Source organism: Apteryx mantelli, chromosome 1 (assembly GCF_036417845.1).
Source record: "Apteryx mantelli isolate bAptMan1 chromosome 1, bAptMan1.hap1, whole genome shotgun sequence".
In the NCBI taxonomy this organism is placed as follows: domain Eukaryota; kingdom Metazoa; phylum Chordata; class Aves; order Apterygiformes; family Apterygidae; genus Apteryx; species Apteryx mantelli.
The window spans coordinates 197,399,589-197,425,164 of record NC_089978.1 but is presented as its reverse complement, the minus strand read 5'-3'; the positions used below and the strand labels follow the sequence as shown (position 1 = coordinate 197,425,164).

The following is a 25,576-nucleotide window of genomic DNA, read 5'->3' as shown; positions in this document are numbered from 1 at the left end:
TTTCAAGTGCCACACATACAAAATATCATGAAAAAAATAGATGCTGCAGCTTTAAAGGCGTTGAGATGGATTCATAATTTTCTTTCTCAAGTTTAGAAGCTCAGTGAGTATGTATATAGAAACTTTGAGAGCATAATGTGTCATGTGTCCCTTACCAGCCACTAACTGGGTTTGAAAGTCGGTGGGAGACAGGAGTCTCTCATGGATTCTTCACACAATACACAGCAATGGTTCCCAGCTCCTGTCAGTCTTGCATACGCTTGAAAATCTTCTCCCTGACTTGTCTTGGGTTCCTGCAATGTAGGAAGCTGATTCTTGCCTCAAGAAATGTGAGATGGGAAAGGAAGACTAAGTAATAACTTATTCATACACTTTTATGCTTGTAATGAAAATACTTGTCATAATAGCCTTATGTAAATAGTGTTGGAGTGCACTGTTTTCATTTTTCAGTGTAAAAAGACTAAATGACTGTTTTTACTTAGTTGCTTATTATGCATTGAGCCTCTCTTTGGTATTCCTTTCTGTTATTCATTTGAGACATTTTTGCTTTGAAGAAAAATAATGCACAGTTTTGTCATTTTACTTTTTTATAATTTATTTTTTCAGATATTTATAATGTTGTATGTTTAAAAAGAAATACATGAGTACGCCTAGTGGGCATAGTTCTATGAGAAATGGTTAGTGATTTCAAGCTTTGTTAATTACCTTATTTAAAACACAATAATTATTTTTTATGAAAAGCAAACCCTGAAAAATCCCAAATGATCAGATTCCTGAATGAAAAAAAATCCAAATGATCAGAATATATATCAAATATAGCACAAGATAGCTATTGTAAAGGAGCTTTACAATAAACCACACCCATCAAAACAGTGTTTCCTTGCTGTAGCCCAAATAAGAGTCAGATTCAGAGCTGTCAGTTCTTCAGAATACAGTTCCAAGAAGAGAATGTCAATGTTTTCACAGAATCACAGAATCACAGAATCGCTGAGGTTGGAAGGGACCTCTGGAGATCATCTAAATCCAACACCCCTGCTCAAGCAGGCTCACCTAGAGCACGTTGCACAGGATTGCGTCCAGGCGGGTTTTGAATATCTCCAGAGAAGGAGACTCCACAACCTCTCTGGGCAACCTGTTCCAGTGCTCTGTCACCCTCACAGTGAAGAAGTATTTGCTCATGTTCAGATGGAATTGTCTGTGTTTCAGTTTGTGCCCGTTGCCTCGCGTCCTGTCGCTGGGCACCACTGAAAAGAGTCTGGCTCCATCCTCTTGACACCCTCCCTTCAGATACTTGTACACATTGATAAGATCTCCTCTCAGCCTTCTCTTCTCCAGGCTAAACAGGCCCAGCTCTCTCAGCCTTTCCTCATAAGAGAGATGCTCCAGTCCCCTAATCATCTTTGTAGCCCTTCGCTGGACTTGCTCCAGTAGTGCCACATCCCTCTTGTACTGGGGAGCCCAGAACTGGACGCAGTACTCCAGATGTGGCCTCACCAGGGCTGAGGAGAGGGGGAGAATCACCTCCCTCGACCTGCTGGCAGCACTCTTCCTGATGCACCCCAGGATACCATTGGCCTTCTTGGCCACAAGGGCACATTGCTGCCTCATGCTTAACTTCATGTCCACCAGCACTCCCAGGTCCTTCTCCACAGAGCTGCTTCCAGCAGGTCCACACCCAGCCAGTACTGGTATATGGGGTTATTCCTCTCTGGGTGCAGAACTCTGCACTTGCCTTTGTTGAACTTCAGGAGGTTCCTCTCCGCCCACCTCTCCAGCCTGTCCATGTCTCTCTGAATGGCAGCACAGCCTTCTGGTGTATCGGCCACTCCTCCCAGTTTGGTATCATCAGAAAACTTGCTGAGGGTGCACTCTGTCCCTTCATCCAGGTCATTGATGAAGAAGTTGAACAAGACTGGACCCAGTACTGACCCCTGGGGGACACCGCTAGCTACAGGCCTCCAACTAGACTCTGTGCCGCTGATCACAACTCTCTGAGCTCTGCCATTCAGGCAGTTCTCAATCCACCTCACTGTCCACTCATCCAGCCCACACTTCCTGAGCTTGTCTATGAGGATGTCATGGGAGACAGTGTCAAAAGCCTTGCTGAAGTCAAGGTAGACAACATCCACTGCTCTCCCCTCATCTACCCAGCCAGTCATTCCATCATAGAAGGCTATCAGATTGGTTAGGCATGATTTCCCCTTGGTGAAGCCATGCTGACTACTCCTGATCACCTTCTTGTCCTCCACATGCTTGGAGATGGCCTCCAGGATGAGCTGCTCCATCACCTTTCCAGGGATGGAGGTGAGGCTGAGTGGCCTGTAGTTCCCTGGGTCCTCCTTCTTGCCCTTTTTGAAGACTGGGGTGACATTGGCTTTCTTCCAGCCCTCAGGCACCTCTCCTGTCCTCCATGACCTTTCAAAGATGATGGAGAGTGGCTTAGCAATGACATCCGCCAGCTCCCTCAGCACTCGTGGGTGCATCCCATCAGGGCCCATGGATTTGTGGGTGTCAAGTTTGCTTAAATGATCTCTAACCCAATCCTCCTCCACCAAGGGAATGTCTTCCTTCCTCCAGACTTTCTCTCTTGCCTCCAGGGTCTGGGGTTCCTGAGGGCTGGCCTGAGCAGTAAAGACTGAAGCAAAGGCGGCATTCAGTAACTCTGCCTTCTCTGCATCCTTCGTCACCAGGGCACCCACCCCATTCAGCAAAGGGCCCACATTTTCCCTAGTCTTCCTCTTGCTACTGATGTATTTGAAGAAGCCCTTCTTGCTGTCCTTGACATCTCTCGCCAGATTTAATTCCAAATGGGCCTTAGCCTTCCTCGTCACATCCCTGCATACTCTAACAACGTCTTATATTCCTCCCAAGTGGCCTGTCCCCCTTTCCACTTTCTGTATGCTTCCTTCTTCTGGTTGAGTTTTGCCAGGAGCTCCTTGCTCATCCATGCAGGTCTCCTGCCTCCTTTGCTTGACTTCCTACTCATAGGGATGCACCGCTCTTGAGCCTGGAGGAGGTGATGTTTGAATATTAACCAGCTCTCTTGAATGCCCCTTCCTTCTAGGGCCCTCACCCATGGGATTCCTCCAAGTAGGTCCCTGAAGAGGCCAAAGTTTGCTCTCCTGAAGTCCAGGGTTGCGATCCTACTTGGTGCCCTGCTGCCTCCTCGCAGGACCCTGAACTCCACCATCTCATGGTCACTGCAGCCAAGGCAGCCCCCGACCTTCACATCTTCCACCAGTCCTTCTTTGTTTGTTAGTGCGAGGTCCAGCAGCACACCTCTCCTTGTTGGCTCCTCCACCACCTGTGTCAAAAAGTTGTCACCAATGCTCTGCAGGAACCTCCAGGACTGTTTGTGCCTAGCTGTGTTGTCTTTCCAGCAGATATCGGGGTGGTTGAAGTCCCCCATGAGAACCAGGGCCTGGGATCGTGAGGCTACTTCCAGCTGTCTGTAGAAGGCCTCATCGACTTCCTCTTCCTGATCAGGTGGCCTGTAGTAAACACCCACAACAGTGTCACCCATGCTAGCCTGCCCTTTAATCCTTACCCATAAGCTCTCGACTCGCTCTTCATCCACCCCTAGGCACAGTTCCATACATTCCAGTTGCTCTCTCACATAAAGAGCAACTCCACCACCTCGCTTTCCTGGCCTGTCTTTCCTAAAAAGCACGTAGCCATCCATGACAGCACTCCAGTCATGCGAGCTATCCCACCATGTCTCTGTAATGGCAATGAGATCATGGCCCTGCGACCGCACACACATCTCTAGTTCTTCCTGTTTGTTCCCCATGCTGCGTTTTGTAGCATAAGTGGCTTAAAAGCCTTTAATTTTGCTGCTGAATCCACAGAAAAAACATTCATTCTTTCCCAGTCACTGTACTAGATGGTGACTAGACTAAGCATTCAAAAATAGAAAGCTGGGATACTTAGAATAGTGTTTGCAGTTACAGGTGTTGAACACCCAACTTTTCTGTACAGGAAGTAATGAAAAGTCAGCTTCTTAGTTTCCAACAGCTGGTGTTTCATTTCCAACAGCTTATGCAAAAGTTCCCAAGCCATATATAGAAAAAGTTGAAGAGGGGAGGAATACGCATGAGAAATGTTCTTTGCAAATGCAGACTACACTTAGACATTTCTGGGTATAATGACATTACATCATTAGGTCAAAGAGTTGGCCAAACCCTGAATGCCACTGCCTGAACATTTTTATAAGACCAGAGCTGCTCTTGCTATAGGAAAGGGATTGCTGCTTCTCCTGGGGAGGTGATGACCTCCCAGCAGTGGCTGTTTTTCTGTCCTGCCTCCCACATCCACCATCTACCTGCTGACAGCAACAGCACCCACCTTACTTTACTGTGAGGATATTGGAAGGTGAAATTTGAAAGTGGTGACTGCTGGCAGAGGAAGAATCCAGAGGAAAGTAGGTTGTATCTGTTCTTAGAAAGAGGAGGGAAGTAGCTGTTGCTACTGCAAGGAACAGGAGGGGTCTGTCCTTTGGGGAAGGAGGAGGATGGTAAAGGCTGGACTTACACGCTGGTTGCATTGAAGTCAGGCCATTTTGGTGTTGTAGGCTTATGGATGGAAATACGTGAAAAGTGTTTAAAAAAAAGAAAAAGAGAGAGAGAGAGAAAGGAAAAAAAAAACACCATTAGTGAAGACCCTGCCTAGGTATAAACAAAGGTGACATTTAAAGGTGATCATATGCTTTGCCACCCTTCAACCAAAATATCCCCTCTTTCTGTACTTCCCCTCCTTCCTACTACTATTCATCTCCCTAGACCTGGTTAACTTTTTCATATCAATATTTTGTAGCTTTGGCAGAATTTTGGTGGGAACCTCAGAGGTGAAAACGTTGTAGTCAAAATGTTCCTTCACTAGCTGATAGCCCTAAAAGTATTTATGGAAAGTGTCAGTGCTCCTGTAGTGGGATTGTAAAGCAATGAATATGGAGTTGTCAGCAGGATGTCTGTATAAAGTAGTGGACTCACAGTAACACAGGGAATAAAGTACAGAGAGTCAAGACGTATAAAGGAGTAGATGAGGTTAGTTATGAATAACATAACCGTGGGCCAAGCCTACAGTTTAGTTTGCCTAAGCACAGGGTTTGTCTGTGCCTCCACTGTAAAAAGGACATTTTGGTTTGTTTGGAACTTTCTTAATGCATTGCCTTTCAGCTGCAATTCGGTGTACTTGCTCTGAAGCAGGAAATTACGCTCCTTGCACTTTCATCAAGATAAATGAGTAATTTTCAAATAGAGAAATAGGAAAATGTAGAGTTTTTTGCCAAGAAAAATATAAGCAACCTGAGTCATTATAATCATTATATGGATAATTAGAGGATATTTGAAGGTGAATTTTGGTGACTGCTGCCAAATGAAGAGTCAAGAGGGAAGAAGGGTATTTCTGCTCTTACAAGGTACAAATATATGAACTCTTTTCTTTGTGGTTTCAAATGTTAATTTCAAATCACACTGACGTTATGCAGAATACGTACCTAAGTATACGTTGAATGAAATAATGGTTGTTATGTTGTATATAAGAAATAATCATTGCCATATTAAATTCTTGATGCAGCATAATAAACTTCTGTCAGTTGTGTAGTAATATTTCAACAACCTTTTTCAATAAGAAAACTTTCATTAAAAATAGAAGTTAGCATTATTTCCAAAGGCATGCAGATAGAAAATATACATGCTATTGGGTTATATGATAGAGTTGTTAGCATTAAGGCCATCATTTCTAGTCTAGAGTCCTCGTAGCCAGTCGTCGCCACATGGATGGATATTCTCTGTGGTCATGAGAGAAAAGGAGATTTTTTTTTTTTCCGCATTATTAATGGAGAAGAAGTAACAACAATTGGTACCAATTAATATTCTGTTTTGGAGTCTCAGTAAAAAAGCCAGAAACAAATAGACATAGATGTAAGTCTATTTTTGTTTGACTGAATGGGGCATCCTAGTTAAATTGAAGATTTATTGTCAGGCTGCTGTGAGGAAACTCACGCCGCTGGTAGAGCTGCTCGCCTGCTTTTACACCTCTCTCTCTCTGTGCAGGGAGTCACAGCTGCCAGCGTGAAACACTTCTGCAGCTCCACGCTCACACAATACTTCACTAATGACCAAATTTCCTCTGACCTGGATTTAAGGGTCTAGATCAAAGTCTCAATTTAGTCAGATGTGTCAGGGTAATCTAGTACTGCGAGTCTCTGTTCTGTCTTTTTGTTTCTTGACATTTCAGGTCACTAATTGTACTGTGTGTGCAATTTCTAACCCAAAGGAATTTTAGACATCTATGTTTCCTTAGTTAGGTATTTATCTGAACAGTATGGAAACAACCAGGTGGGTATAGATTGCAGATCCTTGAAAGGCTTGAGACATGGACTTGTAATGAAGACCTGGACATTGTATTTCCAGTCCAGGTCAAATATGAGCGAAGATGAGCACTGGTACATGTGTTAGTCCCATGGAGTAGTCCTCTGTCTAACAAATTGGCTTCCTTTTAAATTGTTGAGTCCTGTTGCTCATTTCAACTCAATATCACATTCCTATATGGATAGGGAATAAGAAAACCCTTCAAGGAGACCTTTTAACGTGATTTAATGGAGAATGAATCTACCTGTTGAGGTAGTTTTACACAGTAGCAAGAAAGGGAAACCATGATTCAAACCTGAAAGGATACAAATGAAGGCACCAAGGAGAACAATACACTCCAGTTTTGGTTTCAAAAAGCAAAAAGGATAATAATGCTTAATTGCTGTGGAAAAATCAAGTGCTCTTAGTGCAAAATTCTTTAGACTTAGTATTTTGTCAGGAAAAAATGTCCCAATAGCGTTAAAACAAAATTTCTAGATGTTTGCTTAGAATAATAAACTTTATAACATTCTCCCCCATGTAAGACTCGAGATTTAAGATTTCATAAGGAAGAGTTTTGAGTAACAGATCGTGATTATAATGGAAAATTTGAGAGGGAAATTTTCTGCTGTTTCCAGTGAACAGAATGTGCTCTGAAATGAATTAGAAAAATAAATTTTCTTAAAATGGATTCTGTGGCACAATAATAAATCTTTACCTGAAATAAACATCCAGTTTCTTGCTGGTAGTAGGATTATCCAGGGTATTTTTTCAATGAAAGAAAATGAACTTTGGTAATAGACACTGTCAGTAATTGTGGTTTCAGCCCCATGTACCTCTGATAACAGTGCAAACATGGTGAAAGGAATGTAGCTTGAGGTTGAAGAGGATCAGTCTTCAAAGTTCAAGTCCTATTTCTATCATAAAGAGAATGAGTAGGTGAAACTAAAAAAAAAGGATATGTAAAAAGGAAAATAATGTGGCAAAAAAAGAGAGCCAGAAGATGTGTGATTCTTTTATAAACTTAAACTCAGTGTTTTTCAGAGGTATTCATTATTCTGCCTGTACTGCAGCTGGCAACTGGCAATGCATTGAGAGACACTGCAGCATTTAACCCTGAAATTACTGCATCCTTTGACTACTTTTCAACAAGATTAAAAAAAAAAGACAATAATCATATATTTTTATTTGAATACTGTATGAGATCCACATTTACGCTCTCTTGACAAAAATTTTGCACTTCCCATCCAGTCATCTAGCACCAAAATCGTTCACATGATCAAAAATCATTGGACATCTGTTCAGAAATTGAGAACTGCACTGAGTGTGTGAAAGTGGCAACTAATCTACTACAGCCTCAATGACTCAAAACTCATATAGCTCAATAACTCAGAAGGAGACTTCTCTGGACCATGGGTGAATTACTAGCTGAAAATGTCAAAGGTAACAGTGGGCTTTTTAAACTTGTAGATGAAAAAAATACCAAAATATGAAAAATATCTTTTGGAAAATTAGGTATTTTTCACAGGTCCTGTGATCACCTAGATCCTGATCATCAGTTACCGATATTCACAGTTGGTAAAATTAAAGATAAGAATAATTTTATATCAATAGGGAAAATTCTTGACTGGCATGGAGTCAAATTAATTCATACTTCTATCAGATTGATTAAAAATCTTTTTTTTCCCCCTCAGGTCAAGAGCATTACATTCATTGCATGAGCTACCCCAGCCTGTCACAGAGTAAAAATGAGTCAGTCATTGTCTGAGTTTCTGACATGCACAAGTCCAATAAAAATGAAAATGAAAATGTTTTGAAATTAGAAGAGACATAATATGTAAATGCGAGCAGTATAAACTGCTCAGATTGCCCTGTCGGTTCTCAAGCAACTGCTGAGTGGAGACTTTTTAAATTATTTTGCTGCAGAGATCCGAAATCGTAAAGAGAATTTTGAGGGGCCGTATACTGAGTGAGACTGAACATCTTTAGCCTATTTCTTACTGAAAGGGAACATGTTTAAAAAAAAAAAAAGAAAGAAAAAAAAAAGAAAAAAACCTTCCTTAAAGCATTATTTATAGGTCTATTTCTTTGAAATTCATAGCTTGTATTAGAAACTGTTAGTGTTCCTGCATTGTAATCCAATTGAAATGTTATAAGGGATGTTTTCTGACAGGTAATAATTTTCCACCCCACCCCTGCCCTGCCACTGTCTCAAGAGCTGGCTGAGTAGCTGTTTCCATTGCTTACATACATTTGGTAGTCAAAACGTATGCTAGTACAAATACAAAGCATTACCTTTGTCTGTTACATTTATCAATTATTAAAGATATACTTCTTATTGTAAATGGCACTTCTAGAAGTTGGATCCACTCTTTTGCTTGGTTTTCCTCCTCACTCTGTCTTCCACAGTTCAGTATCACCAGAGGAAGCTTGAAAGAAATTATCTGCAACATAATTTGACTTAAATTAGGTCAAAATGGTGCTTTCAATTTTCTTCTTTTCTGTTTTCACAGAAAGCCAAGTGGGACGTTAAAAGTTTGTCGCAAATGTCAGTTACAGTAGTGATCCATCTTTGCCCACCTCACAGATGTGTTGACTTCTGTTTTCACATGTTCACTCCAGTCCAGGTATACTGAACCATTTACTGAGCCACTATTGACCAGGAAAAGAACCAAGCCAGAAAATGTCAACTTCAGATAAACACTCCAAAACTGAGTAGAAAAACATTACTGCTCTGTCCTGATTGTTTTCTTAACTTCACAACTGCTGATTTATCACAACTGATAAATTATGTCTGCATTAAAGCTCAGGAGCTCCCTGTATTACAGAGAAAGACAAGCTGAATTTGTGCCGGTACTCGCAAGGATATATAAAGGCTCAGGGTCTGTCATAGGGTTTTTGAACTCTGTGCAAATTATTTGTACACTGCATCATGGGCGTTTAAAGATCTTATACATTAGCAATGTAGGAGGCAGCCTATTCCTAGGTCACTAAATAATGTTACCAATTTTACCAAAGATTTTAAAATACGTTCCCACAGAAATCTGAATAGAGACTGTTTTCCTTATTTTTAAAACCTGCTCCATATGACTTGAAGTAAATCTTGCATTTAGATTACAATAAAGAGCAAAGGGAGAAGGGATTCCAAATCTGTCCCTATTTCCTTAGGAAAAAAGCAAATTTCTGCTGTGCTTCCAGTTCCAATCTATCAGAGAACCACATATCCTTCTTCATCCTTCCCCACACAAAACACAGCATCTCAATACCTTCCAGCTATTGCAACAAGCCCTGTTTGCTTTGGTGGTCTCAGTGTTGGTAAGAATAATAAAAACACAACTAGTTCAGTTTAGAAATGTTGGGGAAATGATTTCCTCGCACTCAAAAAGTAGTGTTCAAAGCAATTTTCCAGCAAAATTTAATCTGAATGCTAGTGAAGTAGATGGATAGGATTTTTTTGATCACTGATACAGAATGGTGTCCAAATGGGAAGAAAGTTCAACAGCCCTTTTCTGTAAGTGCAGGACTAAGCTGACCAGAGAAAGGATTACTTACTTTAGCCAAGGAGTCACTTCTATTGGAAAAGCCTAGTAGAAAAGGAAAAAGGGAGAGATGGTGGTGGAATAATCTTTAAAGAAGATAGCCCTCTCTCCCCCCAGCCCCAATATAGACACATTTTATCATCTCTCTGGGTTGGCTGACTGAGACTATGGTTAGCTCTCCATTTTATTTCAAATTTTTTTAGGTTTTCTCCTAGCATTTCTGTTTAAAGATCCTTTATATTCTTTTGTGTGTCGATCCTCTATATTCTTTTGTTTGTCCATATGTTTTTTCAAAGAAATGTCTTTTCAAATAAATGTCTTTTTATATGTCTTTTCAAAGAAGGTAGGTGCATTTTCAGGGTTTGGAAAGAACAATCTAATAGCTTTTTCTTTGTTGTTACTAATACCCCAAAGCTGCATACACATTAAATTTGCCAGTGTAATAGGTTGTAGCATTTTTGTCTTCAAAGATTCTTTGTCCTAACTGTGGAATCAGTTCACTTTGATTTCTTAAAGATTAATGCAGAAAGAGAGATTCAGGATAGATGTTGGTGTGATCATGTTTAAAGAATTCTGTATATTTTTCAGGGAAAGGTAAAATGTCAAAGTTTATTAAGCATTCTGGTAACTTGGTCTTTAACATAGTTAAAGCTTTTCTTGTTAGAAGAATCTTTGTTTTATTGCTGACAGGGTGGGGGTTTTGTTTGTTTCGAGTTTTCTATGAAAAGAGATAGTTTATAATATGATCACACGGAAGATTGTAATTGTTAGACTTTTCCAATAAATAACACAAGAATTTCAAATATTAAAGATAATGATGAAGACTTGTGGGTTTTGTGTGTGTTGTAAAAATTCAGTTTTCTGGGGGAAGCATTTTTCATTCATGCCTTGTTTGAGATTTATACTGTTTCCTCCTTTTCCCCTCCTTTTCCCCTCCTTTTCCTCTTCTTCCTTTCTTCTCCTCCTCCTTTCTGCTATTAGTCTCTCTTATAATTCAATTACCATTTGTGAAGAAAAGGTCATGGGTCAATGACTTAATCAGATTTAATAAACTCACTAAACTTCTTCAGCAGTACAGTTCATTATCTCATCACAAATGTGGTATTTATGAGGAAAATTGTATTTTTGCCTGTGAAAGAATGTGGAATTGTTCTAATTTAAATGCTGTGTAAGAAATACTGCTTTTTACTCCCAAGGGATATAGAAAACAAGATAATGATAAAGGAGTTGTTGTTATTTGAGGGCATACCATGACATGATGGCAAAAAGATACTGGTTCATCTTTGAACATTTTGCAAGATTTTTAGAAATTGGTTGTTCTGCTGCCCCAAGGGATCTTTTATTTATCTGTCTCTAACTTGAACTGTGACCTTGAATGGCCTTGCTTGGCAATAGGGAGTGACGAAAGGATAAAGACTAGTTTGCTCACTCTTGCTGAGAACAGCCTAATCTTTGTGTGTCGCTGCCTCTATGTATGCCTGAGGGGACAGACATCTAGGAAAAGTATTAATAACAAACAAACCACAAAAGGAAAAGAAAAAAAGGAGGATTAAGCTTGTCTGTTTGTTTTTCTTTAAATTAAAGTTTTCAAAAGTGGAAAGGGGGATATTTTTTATAGATATACATACACGTGCAGCAAACCTTATCTCCGTATCTCATGATAAGAGCAAAAGTAAATATATAGCACAAGCTATGAAATTACCAGTCATATGCTGTACAAATGACAGGAGAGGGAGGGGAGGGAAAAAAGACCCAATGGAGCCTAGAATAAAATCTACATCAGTGTGAAACTCCAGTTTCTGTCCAGTGTGATAATCCGTGATTGTAGGGGTAGGGGCTGCTGAAGCATCTGAAGCAGCATGTGCAGCCACGAATCTGAAGCAGCTGCAGTTCCAGACAGTTGCTTCAAAGACTCAGCTATCCCGATACTCCTCAGAAGCAACCAGAAAATGCTCACTTTTCTCTGGCAATCCAGTCCCAGAATATGACCTACGGGTTCATCTGCTCCCCTGTATGAAAAGTCAGCTATTGGACACATTTTCTTGCAGGAAATGTTTTGCTGCTGTTTCTGCTGAAAATTAAGCTATAAAGAAAAATACCTTTTCTTTATTCTCAGCTCAATTTCTTCGGGGCACTTTATTAGTTCTTATTTAAAAAGAATTAAAAAGGTATTCAATTAAACTGTTAAAAAGTTAAGCAATCTTATGAATAATATTACATCCTCTGTGTGCTGATTGACTTTAAAATGTGTGGATCGGAAAGACATTTCTGAGGAATACAGTATTGTCTCCAGTGAAAATATCACAGCGCAACCCCTATCTTAAAAGAAATATACAGATTTGTCTAGCCTATGCTTAGCAGCTTAGCTTTTAAAGAAAATATTCCACTACAACTACTCCAATGAGATGAAGCAGAAATAAGAACAGGAAATATTAACATTTTAATAGTTATTAATAAATGCATTTGACAGAAGACAAATGTGTTTTGGAAGAAAAATGTTAAATTTTTGAAAAAACAGGTGTATGTAATTATATCAGCACATAAAATCTATAAGTTGAAATAAGAAATTTCAGTAATGATGATCAAGATTTACATCATGCTAATTACTGTTTGGATATTGGTTCCATGAATTTTTAGATATCCTCCTAACTGATTTTTCACCATTAAACTTAACAACTGTTTGGATAGATTTATATTTGTAGAACAAAGAGCTGAAAGTTTGGAGAAAGTTAACAGAATTTTACAATAGAAATAAATGATTCAGCAAATTTATATTTATTGGCCAGGAAGGCTATATTTAAAGTGGATCTCAGCATCACATGGAATTGAGACAATTTACTTGCATAGTTCTTCACTACAGATGTTGAAGGAACAGCAGCTTCTCTGAAGTTTTTGTTTTCAAATGTATTATAGGGTAGTTTAAAGATGGTCCATGTACTGAAAATCTGATATCCCTTTTTATCCTTTCAGACATAGAAGCTGAGTGTGATATCCATTTCAATAGAACCTAGTTAAAATGAAATATTATTAATAAATAATCAGAAAAAATGAATAGTTAATTTCTTGAATGCCATATGATCAGGTGTCATAAAATAGCTTAATGCCAACAGCATATTAAAATCTACTTCTATTATAATAGTGAACTACCTATATCCAGTATCTCCCAAGTCCATTGCTCATCTTAATAATACTGATTTAACAATGATATATCTGCCTTATTATTTTTAACAGCCTTAACAGGAATTGTCATGAACTTATTACCTGTGAGTGGGACATCTAGTCAATTAATCTATGAAGTATTTTTAATTTTTTTTTTACATGTGAACTTTTGCAATTAAGAAAAAAATTAAATTTCAGCTAACAAAATGCAAACTATGAGACCAGGTTGTGATGATAATTCAGTTACTTTATAGCTTTATTAATGATTTGCATTTAGTATTCTTAAATCTGAAAGATTAATTCTTTTAAATGTAAATTTAACCTGTAGGTCTTTGTGTAATAGTTGAAAGCTGTCAGATCTTGAGCACCAATATTATTTGATTTCAGAACAGTTAAGTTTGTTACAAAATCGGATAGCTTATGGAGGAATGTATGCTCTACTCAGTCCACCCCTTATTTTGAACCACCTTTAATAAATGTTGAGTACCTGTTATCCTATATATTCATGGTACAGCCCTTTCAGTGTGGCATTTTGCTTTTCACAAGACAAAAGTTTATTAGTGGGCACAGACAGTGCAGAACACAGACCACCTAGAGAGTAAAGCCGTTATTATTACTATGTTTTATTCTCCACTGACAAAACAGTAATGCAAATTGTGAACTGTTGCTAGCAGCACTGTTCTTTTGGGTTAGTCTATAGCTGGAAGTTTCATATTATGCTGTATTTTCTGACTTCAGCCTCAGTTAATGATTAATAAATTAATTGCATGCATAATGTAATAATCTACTTCTAAATATGCAGCATATAGATACATTTAATTTCTTTTTGAATTGTTGAATCTCTCAAACCATTGTTCATTCTTGGGTGAAGGAAACTAAAATGAGCAAGTTACCACTCCAATTTTGCCTGCTTTCTCCCAACTTCTGTTTTCAAAGGGTATGAAGAAGGATAGCTCTGCAACAACACAGTGCTCCAAAGAATAGAGCTCAGTTGGGCTTGGGTTCTAGTAATCCACAAGGAATCCTAAGGAAAATAAGCTATGAACCTTTTATAGTTTCCTGTGATACTGGCAACTGACAGTCATATCAGATCTGATTTGCCTTTTCCAATAGAACAGCATTCCTCAAATGATCTTTCAGGAAGAGTGCTGTTAAAGTCCAGTAACTTCCAAAGACATGGTCAAAAGAGGCTGTCAGACTTCGCTGAAGTCCTGATCAGCAAGGAGCATGAAGATCAATGTCTGGAACATTTCCACCAGGAATGTTAAGCTTTAGGATTCAATTCAGACCATTGCTTTTCAGCCTCGGATTTTCACTTGCTGCTGCAGATAGAAAAAGAAGTGGGAGAAACATGTCAGGCAAGGACAGTGATCAGATCTGATGTTAAAGATGATTTCCAGTACTACATTAGTGCCAACAAGAGTTGGATGTCCCAGTGTTAGCCCCATCCATGCCAGTCTCTCATCGTGCATCTAAATTAGAGAAGTAGCAAGTTCTGCCAACTTCCCAGGCAAGACTCCTGTGTGCGCCAGCCCTTCCCCACTGAGTCTGGTGCCTGCAGGAAGGGAGCCAGGGCACGTATGTGGCCTGGGAGGGAGCTACACTGTGTTTTGGGGAAATCCTTGAGCTGGGTGCTGGAGGGACTAGATCCAGCACATGCTAGGGCACATACCTGCCACTCAGCTGGGGGAAGCTGTGTCACCCCAATAATACTGCAGGGCCTGGGGTGGGCCAGCCCTGCCTCTCTCCATCAAGAAGGCTGGATCTGTACCCTTCCCTTTGATCAGCGTGACTTCTGATTTCTTCTTCTTCCTGTTTATTTATTTGTTTGTTTATTTATTTTTTTATTTATGGATGATGAGTGGGACTGTGTCATGTGGTTTGCAATGGGAGTTGGTCTTAATAATTTGCATCGTCCCATCCATTGCAGGGTGTGCAGGTTACACAGTGCTAGGCTTCTGGGAGCTTAGAGGCAAATATATCCTGGTGTCCAGTGTCTCAAGAGTTCACTTAACAATGTGTTTAGATTTTTTTGAGATTACAAGTCAGTATTCTTCCTGAATAGTGGAATGTGGGATGGAGCTTCAGACTTAAGATCAGGCTCTGTCACATCTTATGAGAATGCTTTCTTCTTGAAATCACATTTACGTGTTGTGACAAAACCTAGCCCCTGGAAAGAGCAGCAGTGCTAGGCATTGTCTTGTCCTGTGAGGAGAGCATTACAGAACTGGTTTTCAGTCTCTCAGAAAAAGTAATTTCTTGTCAGATTGCCAGGTCCAGTTAGCACTTTGACTGAAGCTAAGGCTATGTCTACTACAGACCCAGAGAGCATCTCTCTAATCCAGACAAAGTGAAGAGGACAATATAACTGAAGATTCAGTTAATTTTCAGTGAATCTCACCATCTGCAGGACTGGTTTATACAGAACCATGATTTTCTTGGGGCTTTATGGTATCTGTTGCATATTACTCTCTAGACTTTGTTTTGAAGTCTGCAACTCAGTTTAGCTGAAGGATTTTTCTTTTCCCCATTAGATCCCTTTCCTGGAGGATTACTACTATATGTTCATCTTTCAAGAGTAGAGAGTCCAGGCAAATCATTCTTGAAAGTAAAATAAAAATATTGCTTTTTGTGAATGAGACCCTCTGAGATATTAACATATATGATACATCCTCTTATAGGATATACTCTTATAACCATCTGTTTTCTTTATTTCTCTGAATTCTTAAGATCACAATATCTTAAGTAGTGGAGCTGCACTTATTATTTGCATTTTTTTGTGCCTAATAGCATCAATGCAATGAGTACTATACAAATAATTAGGAAAATGAAGCTCTTCCTCAGAAGAAGTTGCAATCTGGTTGACATACCTGTCTTTTTTTTGTTTCACTGGCACACAGACTGCAGGAAAAGGCTGATAAGCCAAGTAGTCTTAACTGACACAAGAGATTTCCAACTAGAAGTTTGTCTGCCTAATTTAGATTCTTCAAGAGTGTGAAGCCTTATGACAGTAATTATCTTGCACTGCTATAGTCACTCTGATAAATAACAATTTTTTCCAATTTTTGCATTTATGTTACATTTTTTCTATATTCTTATACTAAGTCATGACATTTCATGAAACATAAGGAACAGAGTTTTTTCTCTGTTCCCTTCTCTTACTTTTTGTGTAGTCTGTTTGCCTAAAATTAAGCAGATACGTAGGTCTTTTTAGAACTGAGGCCTGATCCTTATGGTTTGATGAATGAATTTCATTTATATACACAAGATACTAAAAATAATAGTATATTTAAAAGAAAAAAGGTTTTTTTTCTTGCTTGCTTGGTTCTGTTTTCCCCCATGAGAATATAATTTCAGCTCTTTAATTTTTTCCACTAACCAAGTGTGTGACCAGTTTTTGATGATAAAAGTCATACAAAAAAGTGATTTGTCTTATCACAAATAAAGCCCTACTTTCCCATATAGATATTTAGTTTTGGATGATCAAAAGTGTACCTTCCCTCTCCTCTGCCCCTCCCCCCCCCAAAAAAAAATAGTTTGGAAGTTAAGTTCTAGGAGTGAAATAATATGTATACTATGCAAAAGATTACAGTCCTATCACTCTAAAACTTTCCCTCTGCCTCAGTTAAATTTTGTTCTTTTATTTATTGCAGATGGGGAACTCAAGGGGATTTCACTACTACTCACCCTCGGCCTGTTGTCAAAGTAAAACTCTTTACAGAAAGCACTGGGGTTCTGGCACTTGAAGATAAAGAACTAGGAAGAGTGAGTATTATGTGTAGAAAATGAGAATATTGATAAAACATGCTGTGAAATGGTATAAGGTATTCACTACAGCACTACCTCTGCTGCAACTGTATAAAATATTGTTTTTTCTTTTAAAAGTGGTCATTCTCAATGTTCAGAACTTGATATACTGACCTGTATTACCTTTCAGAAATTTGTGTCATGGATTCATGATGTTTTTGCTTGCTTTGTTTAAAACTTCTTTTAATTTGTGTCGTCAGGTAAGGGAGTTACGGGAGGGGGTCAGTAGGCTACGCAGCATCTGAGAAGCGGAGCAAGAGATAGACAGGGTATTCTCAGAGACTGTGCAGCTTAGGGAGTCCCAACCCCCCACAGCAGTGGAGTTGCCAGAGGGCTCTGTGCCGTGTGAAACGGTACATCATAACACCGTAGAAGAAGGCTGGAAACTGGTCACTGCTCGTGGGAGGAGAAAGGCTCCTACTCCTCCCAAGGACTTGCAATTAAGGAACAGGTTTAGTGCCCTCCAGGATGAGGAGGAGCTGGGCATGGCTGCAAGGGAAGTACCTGGGACAACAGACCCTGTGCCCTGCCGGAACGCCTGGAAGAAGCGGCGGGTGATTGTTGTGGGGGACTCCCTGCTGCAGGGGACGGAGGCATCTATCTGCCGACCTGACCTCATGTCTAGAGAGGTCTGTGGCCTGCCGGGGGCTCGTGTGAGAGATGTCAGGCAAAGACTGCCAAGGCTTGTCCACGCTTCGGACTATTACCCACTGCTGCTCTTCCATGTGGGCGCCAATGACACCAAGGGCAAACTGGAGACCATCAAGCAGGATTTCAGAGCTCTGGGGATGGTGGTCAAGGGTCTGGGAGCCCCGGTCATCTTCTCCTCAATCCTGCCAGTGAGGGGGATGGATGAGAGGAGGAGAAGAGGGACTTTCCAAGTTAACAACTGGCTGCGCCGCTGGTGTTGGCAACAGGGTTTTGGTTTCGATGACCATGGGACCCTGTTGGAAAATGGACAAATGCTGGGGAGAGATGGGATCTGCCTCACTAAGCGGGGCACAAGTGTCTTTGCCAACAGGTTGGCCAACCTGGTAAGGAGGGCTTTAAACTAGGAAAGACGGGGGAAGGGGAGAGTTATAGTGCCAGGGTAGTTGGCAAAAGACTGCTCAAGTCAGGATGCCTCCAGCAGGTGAATGCAGCCAGGGAAGTGCGCATGGGATGTGGCTATGGAGGACCCTCTTTTACTCCTCCTGGTCGCAGGGCCATGATCTCATTGCCATTACAGAGACATGGTGGGATAGCTCGCATGACTGGAGTGCTGTCATGGATGGCTACGTGCTTTTTAGGAAAGACAGGCCAGGAAAGCGAGGTGGTGGAGTTGCTCTTTATGTGAGAGAGCAACTGGAATGTATGGAACTGTGCCTAGGGGTGGATGAAGAGCGAGTCGAGAGCTTATGGGTAAGGATTAAAGGGCAGGCTAGCACCCACTGTTGTGGATGTTTACTACAGGCCACCTGATCAGGAAGAGGAAGTCGATGAGGCCTTCTACAGACAGCTGGAAGTAGCCTCACGATCCCAGGCCCTGGTTCTCATGGGGGACTTCAACCACCCCGATATCTGCTGGAAAGACAACACAGCTAGGCACAAACAGTCCTGGAGGTTCCTGCAGAGCATTGGTGACAACTTTTTGACACAGGTGGTGGAGGAGCCAACAAGGAGAGGTGTGCTGCTGGACCTCGTACTAACAAACAAAGAAGGACTGGTGGAAGATGTGAAGGTCGGGGGCTGCCTTGGCTGCAGTGACCATGAGATGGTGGAGTTCAGTATCCTGCGAGGAGGCAGCAGGGCACCAAGTAGGATCGCAACCCTGGACTTCAGGAGAGCAAACTTTGGCCTCTTCAGGGACCTACTTGGAGGAATCCCATGGGTGAGGGCCCTAGAAGGAAGGGGCATTCAAGAGAGCTGGTTAATATTCAAACATCACCTCCTCCAGGCTCAAGAGCGGTGCATCCCTATGAGTAGGAAGTCAAGCAAAGGAGGCAGGAGACCTGCATGGATGAGCAAGGAGCTCCTGGCAAAACTCAACCAGAAGAAGGAAGCATACAGAAAGTGGAAAGGGGGACAGGCCACTTGGGAGGAATATAAGACGTTGTTAGAGTATGCAGGGATGTGACGAGGAAGGCTAAGGCCCATTTGGAATTAAATCTGGCGAGAGATGTCAAGGACAGCAAGAAGGGCTTCTTCAAATACATCAGTAGCAAGAGGAAGACTAGGGAAAATGTGGGCCCTTTGCTGAATGGGGTGGGTGCCCTGGTGACGAAGGATGCAGAGAAGGCAGAGTTACTGAATGCCGCCTTTGCTTCAGTCTTTACTGCTCAGGCCAGCCCTCAGGAACCCCAGACCCTGGAGGCAAGAGAGAAAGTCTGGAGGAAGGAAGACATTCCCTTGGTGGAGGAGGATCGGGTTAGAGATCATTTAAGCAAACTTGACACCCACAAATCCATGGGCCCTGATGGGATGCACCCACGAGTGCTGAGGGAGCTGGCGGATGTCATTGCTAAGCCACTCTCCATCATCTTTGAAAGGTCATGGAGGACAGGAGAGGTGCCTGAGGGCTGGAAGAAAGCCAATGTCACCCCAGTCTTCAAAAAGGGCAAGAAGGAGGACCCAGGGAACTACAGGCCACTCAGCCTCACCTCCATCCCTGGAAAGGTGATGGAGCAGCTCATCCTGGAGGCCATCTCCAAGCATGTGGAGGACAAGAAGGTGATCAGGAGTAGTCAGCATGGCTTCACCAAGGGGAAATCATGCCTAACCAATCTGATAGCCTTCTATGATGGAATGACTGGCTGGGTAGATGAGGGGAGAGCAGTGGATGTTGTCTACCTTGACTTCAGCAAGGCTTTTGACACTGTCTCCCATGACATCCTCATAGACAAGCTCAGGAAGTGTGGGCTGGATGAGTGGACAGTGAGGTGGATTGAGAACTGCCTGAATGGCAGAGCTCAGAGAGTTGTGATCAGCGGCACAGAGTCTAGTTGGAGGCCTGTAGCTAGCGGTGTCCCCCAGGGGTCAGTACTGGGTCCAGTCTTGTTCAACTTCTTCATCAATGACCTGGATGAAGGGACAGAGTGCACCCTCAGCAAGTTTTCTGATGATACCAAACTGGGAGGAGTGGCCGATACACCAGAAGGCTGTGCTGCCATTCAGAGAGACATGGACAGGCTGGAGAGGTGGGCGGAGAGGAACCTCCTGAAGTTCAACAAAGGCAAGTGCAGAGTTCTGCACCTAGAGAGGAATAACCCCATATACCAGTACTGGCTGGGTGTGGACCTGCTGGAAGCAGCTCTGTGGAGAAGGACCTGGGAGTGCTGGTGGACATGAAGTTAAGCATGAGGCAGCAATGTGCCCTTGTGGCCAAGAAGGCCAATGGCATCCTGAGGTGCATCAGGAAGAGTGTTGCCAGCAGGTCGAGGGAGGTGATTCTCCCCCTCTCCTCAGCCCTGGTGAGGCCACATCTGGAGTACTGCGTCCAGTTCTGGGCTCCCCAGCACAAGAGGGATGTGGCACTACTGGAGCAAGTCCAGCGAAGGGCTACAAAGATGATTAGGGGACTGGAGCATCTCTCTTATGAGGAAAGGCTGAGAGAGCTGGGCCTGTTTAGCCTGGAGAAGAGAAGGCTGAGAGGAGATCTTATCAATGTGTACAAGTATCTGAAGGGAGGGTGTCGAGAGGATGGAGCCAGACTCTTTTCAGTGGTGCCCAGCAACAGGACGCGAGGCAACGGGCACAAACTGAAACACAGACAATTCCATCTGAACATGAGCAAATACTTCTTCACTGTGAGGGTGACAGAGCACTGGAACAGGTTGCCCAGAGAGGTTGTGGAGTCTCCTTCTCTGGAGATATTCAAAACCCGCCTGGACGCGATCCTGTGCAACGTGCTCTAGGTGAGCCTGCTTGAGCAGGGGTGTTGGACTAGATGATCTCCAGAGGTCCCTTCCAACCTCAGCGATTCTGTGATTCTGTAATTCCTAGGCGACCTTCTGGCACTTTTTGTTGTTCAAATTAGGAGTGCAGGGGCAGAGAGTGAGACCTGGAGTATAATAAATAGAGTGAATGATAGGAGAAAGGGAAGGAAGGACAAAGACTGGTGAAAGGGTGGGGAGGGGCAGGAAGGAGTGATGGAGAGAATATGTGGACTAAGATCCAAGAAATGAGACTTCTCACTCTCCTATTGCATGGGCTTCCCTTCCCTTTACATGTTCTCCCTACCTTGACAGGATCATTTATCTTTCTTAGGGCAAGATCTGGGGTTAGAGAACAGTGTCCCTCATACAAAAAGAGGGGACAGAGTGAACGAGACAGAGAGGATCTGCAGTTCTCCCCCCTCCTCTCCTTTCGAAATTCGCCCTTTCAAAATGTTAAGTATGGAGCATAGCTCAGATTTTAACATTCAATTCTATATTCATAGCTACTTCTCATTCAAGTGAGAGCTTGGCAGCTTATTAATAAGAAAGGGCTCTTCCCTTCTTTGTGTCCTCCACCTGCAGGCAGATATGCAATGATAGATTCTCCCACCTATTAGGTCACTTTTTTTAAAGTCAGAACTGTACCCTCAATTGTACATTTTCTTGCCTCTCTTGTCCTTCTGAGAGGCCTCAAAGATCACTTGATCATGGACTGCCAAGGCAGCGCTGGTATCTGCATGGGGAAGAGTTTGTAGGAATAGGGAGACATATGAAGGAGCCGGGCAAGAGCCATGGAAGATGTGCCCGAGGAGCTACAGGGGCACCTCTGTTGTAGAGCTGAGTAGGCTGGATTCAATAAGATCTGGATTCAGAACAATGAAAAGAGATGGGAGAAGGATACTGAAAAAGTGGACTTAACAGCATGGTGCTATTAAATGCAAAGAGGTTAAGAAGTTTCATCTCTGTCCCTGTTTACTCAATACTTTCAAAGAAGAAAGAGGAGGGTGGACACAAAGGTGCAGGGCAGTGAGGAAAGGAGTATGTGGGCACTGTAATCTGTAGCCAGCTTAATCATTGCCAAAGAGTCAGAGGAGAAGAAAAGTAACATTAACAGAATAAAGGGGCTAAGAAGAATCACATGTATTAACACAATCCTGTTGCTCTGTAACATTAAACTATCAAAGTTTAGGTACAGGCTTTGGGTCTGCTTTATTACACTGCAGCTTATCTGAGTTTCTAGGACAAAAGGTGAGAAAGGTTTTAAATGATTTTTAAAGAAATGAAACACTTCAAATGTAAAATATTAAACTTAGCTTTCACCTTAACTGTGGTCTGTGGTCCCAGATGGATTGTTTTGTGTTTTTCCCTGCCTCTTCTCCTTCCCAGCTCCAGGTCTTTTTCTGACACATCTGTATTTGTCAGCTTTTCAAATATTTTTAAAGAAGGTAATAACTGTCCTTTTTTTTTGGGGGGGGGGGAGGGGAGATCTAGAGAGGGGAGAGAGAGAAAGAAAAATTGGTAATTGAGAGGGGCTGAAGCTGATCTCCCCATCCTGTTGCTGGAGTTTGACCCAACCTCCCTGGAGACATAGCAAGACATATTAAAAGGTGAGGGAGAAAAGAAGAGCAATATTCAGTTTCTGTTGCTGATTCTTAACTCTCCTGTTGTTCTTTGACAGAGAGTCTGCATGCTCTTATCAGATGCTCTGAGGTTTGGCAGCTTTTACCAGATTTATGCTATCAATCAGAATCATTGCTTTTTGCTGTTTGTTTTTTTTTTCCTGCCTTCTCACAGAGGCCATCACCTTTTATTCCCCTGCATTAAAGCTTGTGCTGAGACTCAGCATAGCAAACAGAAGAACCTAAGGGATGTTTAGATACTGGTTTTAGATTTTATAATCTATTCCAGATTTACTGAAAATGCCTTCAACCAGACCTGGAGACACTGTTGTATATGCCGCCATACTGCCATCTTTTCTCAGTAGCATAAAGATACTATGTACTTTCACTTACACAGTCTACAAAACTAAGCTGTGAATGGGTGTACTTTCTCCTTCCAGATACCTGTACCCTTTTATTCATATACATCCTGGTATATGGAGATGTACATACAGCTTTGCCAACATACTCCAAGTGATTCTGTCAGTCTCTAAGAGATGCACCTACCATAGTGACTGTACTTGCCATGTGGGGTCCTACTTAGTGGAAAATAATGTAAAAAATGGCATGTTGGTAGAGTTTATTGTTGACCTATTAGACTATCATTTAGTTTGACCCTCTGTGTCTCTGAGGTCTGAAAATATGTAGGTGTTGTTGACGTATACCTTCCAACTGTTGATGGAGATGCATATCTCAGTGAGGCATCTAGCTTTTATTTGAGCAAATAAAGGGAAGGGGGAATCTTCCAGCTTATGTCTCTGGTTTAACTAGCTCGAGTATTTCACAGTGATTGTTGCAGCTTCAGGATAAGGTTGAGAGAATATATGGCAGAATCTTTACAATGTAAATTTAAGGTATTATGTAACCTTTTGGCATACATTTTAGCTTTAAAAATGCTCCAGATTTAAGAGATTTAAATTTAGCTACTCTTTGAAAAAGAGGCAGGATACCACTGGACCGGCCTCATTTTGTCAATGAAGTTTGGCAACTTTGTATCTGGTCAATACACTGCAGTGACATGCAGGAGTACATCTGATTTAGCCAGGTTTTTCCACTCAGAAAAGACCTTGAACATACTTTCATTGGCATTTTTTCTCTATTTAAAAATTCAACTCAAACCTACCATTTCTGAATTAGGCTTGCTGTATACATTAATGCTCATCTGTCAAGTGCTTTCTTCAAAGCATGCATTCTGACCTGATACAACTTTTCTACATTATTGAAGTCTGTATTCCCCATATCCTGCGGTTATTGTTGAAGGTTTTGTTCTGTTTAATCTATAATTAGAAACAGAAGAAGGCATTAAGCTACAGGATTTGAATTTTGAATTTTCATCGCATATAAAGGGTTTGTTCCGGCACCAAGGGATCACTTTTTTTATGTAAATAGATCTAAGGTGTGAGAGGTGGAGCCAGCAATGAATTTTCCCAGAACTGCAGAGGAGAAATTGTCTTCATTTTCTGTTAAAGTTTATGGCAGTCTCTCACACTCATTAACTTAAGATGTAGGCCCTGATATCAGTGTGACAGCATTGCAGCTCCTCTGTTAAAAAAGGAGACACTGCTGATCTACAGAGGTAGATAGCTCATGTAGGAATGGAAAGGAATCAGGCTCATGCTTTTAGTAAAGTGGGGAGTCCTTCTTATAACTTTTTTCTTCCCATTGGAAAGCAGAATGTAGAGACCTGCAGAACTCACCAGGTGAACACAAAGGGATAGAAGGGATATTATCTGTGCTTAACACCTTCTCCTTTCAAGGCATTTGAGATGCCCTTTTGACAGGAGGTAGGTCTTATTATGTCACTTCTCTGACATTGCTCTCTTCCTCCAAAAAAAAAAAAAAGGTCCAGCTGTGAATGCAAAGATAAGGGTTTGCCTGCTGACAAGGGATATTCTTCTTGCTCCCTGTTGATCTCTTTGAGGGTCTTTAAACAAAAAGCAACACCCTAACCTAATCTTTGTTCTCTATTCTACACAACCTGGAGGATTTTTAAACAAACTCAATTTTCTGCTGAAACATAAAATGGAGAAGTGTGTTCCGCAGGAGGGGAAAGGGTATTATTTGGGTTAGAGTTCTGCAGAATGGGAGCTTCTTGGGTGATGGGCTGTCTTTGTACAGACGTCAGCATACAGTGACTCACTGAATTTAAGTGCTAGAATTTGAAGCGGAGCACAGCTGTGAAGCTAAGTTTGTTCTAATGAGAAAATGCTCAAAATTTAGTTTAATTCAATATTTTTGAATTGCATGTCACAATTCTTATGTGACTGACACTACTCAGACCACTTCAGTAATTATGTACATACATACAAAAGGCAGAATTGATAGAAGCGTTAGCATTTGTGTGTGCAGCAGCTGAGGACATATGAGAAGATGCATTCAGAGTTTGGAGTAAATACTTCTGAAAATGAACCTGGTGGTTTCTGAAATTCTGACTCTGGTGGGAGCGCTGATCTTCTCTCTACGTCCTGTCAGAGATCCTGTCTCCTTCCTGACACCACTTTTCTTTGTTCGGTTCTTTGGGTATGAAGATGTTCAAACCTAGTAATTCAAAGTGACAGCCATTGTGCTTGCTTAACACATGTGAATACAACGTGAGAACAGCAGGTGGTGTTTGATTACTGATACTTTTTGAATATAAGAATAATTCAGTCTTCTTGCACTGATTATTCAGTTAAAAGAAAACTATTGTTTTCCAACCTGCCTTGTCACATTCAGTTGCAGCCAGCAATAATTAGCTTTCTGGTTATGTTTTTTCTCTCGCTCTTTTTTTTTTTTCCCCCTCCATTGGTACTATTATTCTGGATTTGATTTAAAGACATCATAAAATAGCTTACTGTCTCGGTACCCACACTTGCATGACTGTCTAGTTTCTGAATGCTGACAGCACCAGGCATATCATTTATATTCTGTGCTGTGTTCAAAGAGCCTCTGAGAGGAGACAATTTCATACTGTGAACATGTTAATTTAAAGCCTGCCATCGGGGGAATGTGTTTCTCCATAACATTTTGAAATGATTGAGGTTTTGCAGGTCTGGGTTTTTCTATCTTTTTCAAGTTTGGAAAATAATAACAGATTGCTTTTTTTATTTTTATTTTTTTTTGCTTTTTTTCCACTCCTCTCTCTCTCTCTCTTATCCCCTGAGTAGTCT

At 41.4% G+C, this 25,576-nt stretch overlaps 1 protein-coding gene across 1 annotated transcript in view; it reads left to right on the top strand.

The window, feature by feature from the left end:
* CADPS2 (calcium dependent secretion activator 2) overlaps positions 1-25,576 on the top strand; it is a 337,763-nt gene that overhangs the window by 152,217 nt on the left and 159,970 nt on the right. The window contains exon 7 of the mRNA XM_067289963.1: positions 16,702-16,813. Coding sequence (XP_067146064.1) covers positions 16,702-16,813 — 112 coding nt within the window. The remainder of the gene's footprint in view (positions 1-16,701; positions 16,814-25,576) is intronic.